This window comes from Notolepis coatsorum (genome assembly GCF_963971535.1).
Source record: "Notolepis coatsorum genome assembly, chromosome: 9".
In the NCBI taxonomy this organism is placed as follows: Eukaryota; Metazoa; Chordata; class Actinopteri; order Aulopiformes; family Paralepididae; genus Notolepis; species Notolepis coatsorum.
The window spans coordinates 40,504,851-40,514,850 of NC_140173.1; the positions used below are offsets into that span (position 1 = coordinate 40,504,851).

Sequence of the window (10,000 nt, forward strand, 5' to 3'; positions counted from 1 at the left end):
TCCTATTATGGACTCAAAGCTGTCTCCAAAAGATAAATCAAAGAGGGGGAGAGAGAGAGAGACATAGAGAGATAGAGAGACAGAGAGAGAGAGAGAGAGAGAGAGAGAGAGAGAGAGAGAGAGAGAGAGAGAGAGAGAGAGAGAGAGAGAGAGAGAGAGAGAGAGAGAGAGGCGGGGCTAACCTGTCGAACCCCAGGCTGTGTGCCAGCAGCCTCCAGTCACAGCCGCGGGCGCTGGGAGCGTCCAGGCTGCTGCAGATCTTGTGTCGTATGGAGGCGGGCAGGCGGAAGGCGTAGGGCCCCACCTGGGAGGAGGGCAGGCAGGTCCCCCCTGAGGGCATGGGGGAGTGTGGCGGGAGAGTCTGGGGGAGAGGAGGAGAGGAGGAGAGGAGGATTAATAGATTCAACCTAGAGTTTGACTTGAACATAGAAAATAAGCGTTCATAACATGACAAACTTAAAGGAACACGCCAACATTTGGGGAAATTAGCTTACCGTCTTCTCCAGAGAGAGACAAGAAGATAGATATCAGTTTCCTCTCTGTGTTCATAGGCTGGTATCTATCGTCTTGTCTCTCTCTGGAGAAGATGGTAAGATAATTTCCCAAAATGTTGCTGTGTTCCTTTAAAGGGGCTATAGATAACATGTTTATGTAGAGTAATCATACAAAAGAAAAATACATTATTAATTTGCACGTATCCCCTCCCTACTTCCCATTCCCCCACGTGGAATGTACCTGATTGGATAAATGACCTGCTAATGCTCTAGTCTGGTGTGACAGCTTCTGACTGTTCTATCTCTATATAGCACCTTGTATCCTTGTAGTTAGTCCTTATATCTTATCTCATGTTGTCTTAGCTGTCATTTGATTTTAGCTTTTAGATACATGGCCCTAATCACATGGCATAGTGAATTGATATTAATAACAAAAGTCAAGATTATGACATTATAAGTATCTTGTGTTTTATTATTAATATCAATCCACAACGCTGTTATATTTTCGCTCTTATATTCGATATTCAAGATATTTAATGTAACATTATAGAGAGAAAAAGTCACTTAAAAAAGGGGGAGAAAAAGGTCACTTTAACTCATTCCGGGCCAACCACGAGTATAGTCGGGTTAACTCGCCATCGCTTCCGTGACAATCACGAGTATAGTCAGGTTTTAATCGTTATTTATTTTATTAGCGATATCCATTCATTTTCATCCATCCAACCTGATGTTATCGTTAGGAATGGGTCTGAGCTCGCAAAAGGGCAAATACCGCCGCCTATCGTCTCCCGGATGGTATTGCACATCATTGGATTGGATTGGCTGGGAATGTGCATCAAAAAAATAAGTCCGGTCCAGGTTTGACTTCTCGGGCATGCAGCTGGATACTATTGCAGTGACTGGGGGGACTAGGAGCATCGTGGATTATGTGTTTTGGACTATAACGTTGGATCAATGGACGCAATCGATATTTGGAATGACGATCAGGAATTGGATTAATCTTTTTGCATGACATCAGATGTAAGGCCTTTATGTTACGAATCTTGGGGTAATCAGATGTTCCTTTCTCCGCCATTGGAGCGTGTGTGTGTGTGTGTGTGCATGCCGTTAGCGCTGACCAAAGTACTTAGAAGCGATTTTTCAGATCCGCTTCTCTTCGTACATGAGGACACATATACTATCGATAATCTAGCGTTTATTTGAAAACGATTCATAAATCTGCGTGTTTTGTGTATTCCACTAAAGGGCTATTATCGCAGATTTCTCTGGAATTACTAGAAATCTCCAAAACTATACTCATATTCAAAACGGTATAAAACGGAAATGTACCGATGAAAAAACAATCCGTTTCATACATGTTGACTGCAAGCAAGTCATTGATAAGCGACGGGTGTATTAGACCCATAGCCATCATTTAAGATATAGTTTAAGCGTTCGCAAATATCCCCGTCCTCCCATTGACTAAAGCGCTGGCATGGAAGGGGCCATCAGCAGAGGGTGCTGTTGGCCCGGAATGAGTTAAAGGGAAAAAAACACAACTGTATGTTTTTGTATAGTATAGTTAGTATAGCATAGTGACATATAGTATAACTCTATATTGTATAGTAGTGTACATAGGACTCATTACCTTTAAATTCGTAAGCTTAGTACTTTTATCATGTCTATTTTATTATATATTTTATTATATATTCTATTTTATTCTATTATTATTTGTATTTTTTGCACAATGGAAGCGGGCATGGCCACCTACATTTCACTATATGTCTTGTGTCTGTATGTGATGAATAAACCTCTTGAATCTTGAATATGTAACAGTATGTAACAATATGTAACAATATGTAAAAAATACAATGGAAGGCTTACTCTACACTCACTCCCATTGATAATACAATTATATATGGTCACTATGGTCTTTTTAAATCTCAGTATTATTGGTTAGATGGCCTTCTCTGGTTGAAAGGCGTAACTATCATTGGTATTTGTTTAATTGTAAAGCCCTTATTGGTAAACTTCCCTCTTACATCACAACACTGTTGGAATGGAACCTTGGAACCTATTCTACACGTTCAAATGACTGGTTGGTTCTTAGGGTTCCTCCAGTTTGTAGTGGGACTAGGAAAGTAGTAGGACTAGGAAAGTAGTAGGACTAGGAAAGTAGTAGGACTAGGAAAGTAGGACTAGGAGAGTAGTAGGACTAGGAGAGTAGTAGGACTAAGAAAGTAGTAGGACTAAGAAAGTAGTAGGACTAGGAGTATATGTAGTAGTAGTATGACTAGGACAGAAGTAGGACTAGGAAAGTAGTATGGCTAGGATAGTAGGACTAGGAAAGTAGTAGGACTAGGAGAGTAGTAGGACTAGGAGAGTAAGAGTAGTAGGACTAGGAGAGTAAGAGTAGTAGGACTAGGAGAGTAGTAGGACTAGGAGAGTAAGAGTAGTAGGACTAGGAGAGTAGTAGGACTAGGAAAAGCTGCTTTTTCCTGTGATACTTCCAACACCTGGAATGTCCTCCAACTGACTCTGAAGCTGAAGGTTCTTCCTTCTTTTGCTTCATTTAAAAGTATGATCTCCGACCACCGTGTGTCAACTTGTAACTGTCTTAACTGACTTATTGTTTATTCTTATTTGTTGTGCCTATAATGTATGCATTTGCTGATAAACTGTGTATTTGTCCTGTAAGGTTGTCATCGCTGTAATACACAAGGGTAACCTCAGTGGCTCACGAGTTGAAGCAATCAAGTACTATTGAAATGTTTAAATGCAGATATAAACAGGAATTCTTGGACATATAATATAAGTTAGAGGAGCTTGAATATAACGTGAACCAGTATTTTTGTAATTATTTATTTATCTTTTGCTGTAGTGGGTAGGTATATTATCTTTTATATTGATAGATAACTTATTACATATTAATATGATATTGTAAGGAAGGGGCAGGACCAGATAAGCTTTTCTTCTTTCTGTCCCTTCTCGAACAAAACCATTTGTCTTGAGCTATGTTGACAATTGCTTCCATGTCTAGGAAGATATATTTAATTTTATTTGTATTTGTATTCTATTTAGTTTTTTATTTCATTTTTTTATTTAGTTTTTGTTCTTTTTCGTTATTTCAAGTTTGTGTGTTTATGGTTGTTCGAGATAAATAAAGATAAAATCAAAATCAAATCAAATAAAAAATGAATATTTTTTTAACACGTGTTAGTTCCCCTCCTCCAGTCCCTCCACCGCGGGGTCAGAGCCGGCTCCGTACCTCCTGGATGTCCGTGTGCAGCTGGAAGATCTGGCCCTCTCCCTCCACCTGCCGCACGCAGACCTGACAGGAGAGCTGAGACACGGCCAGGCTGCCTCTCTCCAGGCTGAAGGTGCAGTGGAGGGGCCTCTGGCTGCCGCTCCAGATGTGGTAGAAGGGGATCTCCTAGAGAGACAGGGAGGGAGTCGTGAACATACTGTAGAGACGTAGAGAGAGTCTGACCACCAGGCTACATAGAGACACATGTTAGAGAGAGTCTGACCACCAGGCTACATAGAGACACATGTTAGAGAGAGTCTGACCACCAGGCTACATAGAGACACATGTTAGAGAGAGTCTGACCACCAGGCTACATAGAGACACATGTTAGAGAGAGTCTGACCTGGTACTTGGCCAGCAGGCTACATAGAGACACATGTTAGAGAGAGTCTGACCTGGTACTTGGCCAGCAGGCTACATAGAGACACATGTTAGAGAGAGTCTGACCACCAGGCTACATAGAGACACATGTTAGAGAGAGTCTGACCTGGTACTTGGCCAGCAGCTTGCTCCTCCAGTGTGAGTGGGGGACGTCGTGGATGGACAGACGCAGGTTGTGGTAACTGTCTTTGAATAGCAGCGGTTTGGGATCCTCCAGCAAAACCCCTCCGAGACTCCTCTCCAACTCCAACACCTCCTGCGAGAAGGACAGAGGCCAAAGGTCACTCTCTTTGTTGTTGTTTTTTATTTTCTTTATCAGAATCGGATAAACGCCGGGATAATCTGGGCACCTCAGACTGGTGTGTTGTGATCAGAATCCTGCACAACCTGACGCCAGCCCAGACAGAGGAGATGATGACGGGAAGAGCAGGAAGAACACAAGTCATGTTGCCGGACAATAGTGCTCATAGAATCACACCTTTCTCTCAAACTGTGAGGACTGTGGGTGTGTGTGTGGGTCATGAGCAGATAATAGGGATTCTTAAAGTTATACGTAAAACGGATAACCACTAACTGCTTACGCAGACGTTTTAGGAGAAGGGGAAAAATAAACAACACAAAACAACCTTTACAGGTGGAAGCCTCAAAGTGAGTGTTCAAGAAAATAAGTAATGTCCAAAAAAACAGGACGACACTCATTAAAGAGGTATTGTAGAGAAAATAAATAAGCCACAAAGGCAACTCCTAAAAACAGAGTTTATATTGCAAACATAAAACAATAAACCTCCACCAAGGGAGTTTATGTGTAAAGGGCAGTTCCAAAAGAACAAAAGAAAACACTACCATAAAGGACTCAGCCTTTATAAAATAAAGTGTAAACTAAGCCAGTAGACGAAAACGAGTATAGCTACAAAAGAAGGCTAAATGCTGAATAGGGCAGCACTACACATACATATAAGAAGCCTGACCAAAAGTATAGCCAGCACAAGGAAAATGAAAAAGCAGTTGACACTGCAATCTCCAAACTTAAATAGACTCCACATGGCCATAGGGACAGCTGCACTGCATCAGGTGCAATCAAGCCCACACACCTGCCGACCCATGAGGCAATTAACCACAGGGAACAGGGATTAACAGCTATCCCTCACAGAGAGGTGAAATAAAGCAAAAATAGACAGCTGTCCCTCACAGAAAGGTGAAATAAGGCAAAAACCATGACAGGACCCCCCCTCTAGGGGGCAGCTCCAGACGGACCCTCTGAGACACGTCTCCAAAACTCCCGAACAAGCTCAGGGTCCAAGATGTCCCTGGCCGGAACCCACGTGCGCTCTTCTGGCCCATAACCCTGCCAGTCCACCAGGTACTGTATACCCCTACCAACCCGCCTACTGGACAGGATACGCCGTACAGTATACACAGGTTGGCCATCAACGAATTGAGGGGGAGGTGGAGGTCTCTCTGCAGGAACCAACCTGCTCCTCCGAACCGGCTTAAGGCGGGATACGTGAAATGTAGGGTGTACCCTCATCGACGAGGGTAACCGAAGACGCATCGTGACCGGGTTTATTTTGCGAACAATAGTGAAAGGGCCCACAAAATGGGGAGCGAGTTTGCGCGACTCCACCCGTAATGGAAGGTCGCGTGTGGAAAGCTACACCTGTTGGCCCACACGGTAGGAAGGCGCAGGGCGACAGTGTACATCCGCCGACCGCTTGTGCCGGGCCGCAGCACGCACAAGAGCCGAACGCACCCTCTTCCATGTCGCCCGAGACCGACGGATAAACGCCTCGGCAGATGGCACCCCCACGTCCCTCTCCTGTTCAGGAAACAGTGGAGGCTGATACCCAAACTGAACCTCAAATGGGGAGAGACCAGTGGATGCATTGCACAATGAATTATGTGCATATTCTGCCCATGCCAGTTGGTGACTCCAAGTGGTCGGATTGGAGGAGGCCAAGCAGCGAAGCGTACTCTCCATAGACTGGTGCGCTCTGTTTGCCCATTGCACTCTGGGTGGAACCCTGATGACAGGCTAACCGTCGCACCCAGTATAGCACAGAATGCCTTCCAAAACCGAGCAGTAAACTGGGGTCCACGGTCCGACACCACGTCCTGGCAGATGCCATGAATTCGGAAGACATGGTCAACCACCAGTTGAGCGGTCTCCTGAGCAGATGGCAGCTTGACCAGCGGAATGAAGTGAGCTGCTTTGGAGAACCTATCCACCACCACCATGATGACGCTGTGACCATCAGAAGGAGGCAGACCAGTCACAAAATCCATGGCGATGTGGCTCCACGGACGACTAGGAATGGGCAAAGGATGAAGCAGCCCTGGTGGTGACTGTTGAGAAACTTTGTTCCATGCACAAACGGGGCAGGCTGCCACAAATTCCCGAATGTCCTTCATCATACCAGGCCACCAGAACCTTCTGGCCAAGAAGTCACGAGTTCTGTGCACTCCGGGATGTCCCGTCAGCCGAGAGGAGTGGCCCCACTTCAACACCTGAGAACGAATGCCAAACGAATAACCGACCCGGGGGCACCCCACCCGGATCTGGTTCCAAACGTTGTGCCCTCCGCACAGCAGAGTCAATGCTCCATGTCACAGGAGCTAGGATCTGTCCTGCAGGAACAATGGGCTCAGGAGGACGGTCCTCCTCTGATCCATCATATAACCGGGAAAAAGCATCCGGCTTGATATTTTTAGACCCGGGACGGTACGTCAGGAGGAAATTAAACCGAGAGAAAAACAGTGACCAGCGAGCCTGTCGCGAGTTTCTCCTCTGAGCACCCTGGATATATTCCAAATTTTTATGGTCTGTCCAGACTGTGAATGGGTGTTCAGCACCCTCTAGCCAATGGCGCCACTCCTCCAATGCCAACTTGACCGCCAACAGCTCTCTGTCCCCAACATCATAGTTTCTTTCAGCCGGCGAGAGCCCACGTGAATAGTACGCACATGGGTGTACCTTACCGTCGGACGATGAGCGTTGAGACAGAATAGCTCCGACTCCAAGCTCAGAAGCATCCACCTCGACGATAAATGGCAGGGATGGGTTAGGAGTAATGAGGATAGGCTCAGAACTGAACCTTCTCCTGAGCTCAATGAACGCTGCCTCAGCCTTGGGAGTCCACTGGAAATGGGAAAGTGCTGTCTTCCTGGTGAGTGCAGTGATAGGTGCTACCACTGAACTGAAATTACGAATAAAACGACGGTAGAAGTTTGCAAATCCTAGGAATCGTTGCACCTGCTTGACCGAGACGGGTGTAGGCCAGTCTGTCACTGCTGACACCTTCTTGGGGTCCATTTGAATCCTCCCCTCAGATACAATGAATCCCAGAAAGGACACAGAGCGGACATGGAAGGCACACTTCTCAGCCTTCACAAACAACCGTGCATCCAAAAGGCACCTCAAGACCTGCCTGACATGTTTGACATGGTCAGAAATGGACTTGGAGAAAATCAGAATGTCATCTAAGTAGACGAAAACAAACTTCTCCAACATCTCCCTGAGCACGTCATTGATTAACGCCTGAAAAACTGAAGGGGCATTAGTAAGACCAAATGGCATCACCAGGTATTCATAGTGACCATTATGAGTGTTGAACGCGGTCTTCCAGTGGGAGTGCAATGGTTGAGAGAGTGGGCTCTGGAAACCAAGACCGCCCACTGCTTCAACAGGATCACAACCGCTCTCACTAAACTGATCATAACTCATGGGTGACGGAGGAATTTGGAAACAACGGTGACGGCATTGGGAGCCCCACTGCATGACAGTGTCCCTCTCCTCACCCCAATTTATCTGTGGCTTGTGTTTACTAAGCCAAGAATGGGCCAGCACAATGGGATACGTGGGGGAATCCACCAAAAATAATCGAATGCGCTCAGAATGGTTCCCATAAGCAACCCGCATAGATAAATAATTGGTTCTTTTGGTGACACTGCCTGTACCCAATGGCCGTCCATCAAGCGCTGTGACACTACAGGGCTTATGGAGGGAATGTACAGGTATTTTAGAGTCCTCAGCCCATCTAGAATCGATGAAACTGTCCACTGCCCCTGAGTCTAAAAAGGCGTCAACCTTAACAGACTGCCTATTCCAGCCTAAAACCACAGGCAAAAAGGTTCGAAAGGGGGTGATGTGATGTCTCACTAGTGTCTCTCGGCCTACTAGCGAGACTGACCGTTTCCCTTCAGTTTTGGACACTCCACCCTCGTGTGACCTTTTCTCCTGCAGTACCGGCACCAGTCCACATGAGAACCAGTCTGCCTGGAGTCACGCACAGAAGTGCTGTCCACCTGCATAGGTTCAGACGAGCTCGCCACTGAAGGTTGTGGAGGAAAGGACGAAACCTACTCCAGCGGGACACGAAAACGTTGGCCCTGCCCTCTCACACTCACGGTCTCTGATCCGGTTATCAACGCGTATGGCGGTAGTGACCAGTGTGTCAAAAGCGTCTGGAGATCCCACAACCGCCAAAGCATCTTTAACCTGATTAGATAAAGCGTTGGTGAACAAAGTGATGAGTGGTCCCTCAGGCCAGCCTGTAGCCCCAGCCAGTGTCCTGAAAGCGATGGAAAACTCAGCTACACTACTGGCGCCCTGGCGCATGCGCGTCAGCTTCATGGTGACCTCTTTACTGTGTGTTGTGCTTGAGGGACGTTAGGAGATATTTGGGAAGATACTTGTGCATTGGCTATGCTGTCAGCCAGATTACGCATGGAACCTTCCATCTTGCACAACGTTTCATACATCTCCCCATGCTGTATCACCATGAGGGCTTGTTGCTCTTGTAATTGTTTGATAGCTTCCATATGTGAAAGTAATTCTTGATGCTGTGCAGCAAGTGCACGTTCGAGACCAGTATTATCCGCTGACCCATTCATGGCTTTTTCATTCTGTGAGGGCTGTGGGTGTGTGTGTGGGTCATGAGCAGATAATAGGGATTCTTAAAGTTATACGTAAAACGGATAACCACTAACTGCTTACGCAGACGTTTTAAGAGAAGGGGAAAAATAAACAACACAAAACAACCTTTACAGGTGGAAGCCTCAAAGTGAGTGTTCAAGAAAATAAGTAATGTCCAAAAAACAGGACGACACTCATTAAAGAGGTATTGTAGAGAAAATAAATAAGCCACAAAGGCAACTCCTAAAAACAGAGTTTATATTGCAAACATAAAACAATAAACCTCCACCAAGGGAGTTTATGTGCAAAGGGCAGTTCCAAAAGAACAAAAGAAAACACTACCATAAAGGACTCAGCCTTTATAAAATAAAGTGTAAACTAAGCCAGTAGATGAAAACGAGTATAGCTACAAAAGAAGGCTAAATGCTGAATAGGGCAGCACTACACTTAAATATAAGAAGCCTGACCAAAAGTATAGCCAGCACAAAGAAAATGAAAAAGCAGTTGACACTGCAATCTCCAAACTTAAATAGACTCCACATGGCCATAGGCACAGCTGCACTGCATCAGGTGCAATCAAGCCCACACACCTGCCGACCCATGAGGCAATTAACCACAGGGAACAGGGATTAACAGCTATCCCTCACAGAGAGGTGAAATAAAGCAAAAATAGACAGCTGTCCCTCGCAGAAAGGTGAAATAAGGCAAAAACCATGACACAAACATCACATTCAAATGACATGTGCTGTCATGGTACTGACATGGACACTTTCAGACAGAGGCTGCCTCCCATTCCTCCAGGCTACAGACTATATTGTATGATATATCCAGGCTATACACTATATTGTATGATATATCCAGGCTACTCACTATATTGTATGATATATCCAGGCTACACACTATATTGTATGATATATCCAGGCTACA

At 45.5% G+C, this 10,000-nt stretch overlaps 1 protein-coding gene across 1 annotated transcript in view; it reads right to left on the reverse strand.

The window, feature by feature from the left end:
• The window catches only part of LOC311234054 (netrin receptor UNC5B-like), a 159,006-nt gene that overhangs the window by 482 nt on the left and 148,524 nt on the right, over positions 1–10,000 (reverse strand). Inside the window, 3 exon segments of the mRNA XM_084321146.1 lie at positions 183–361; positions 3,742–3,906; positions 4,268–4,417. Coding sequence (XP_084177272.1) covers positions 183–361; positions 3,742–3,906; positions 4,268–4,417 — 494 coding nt within the window.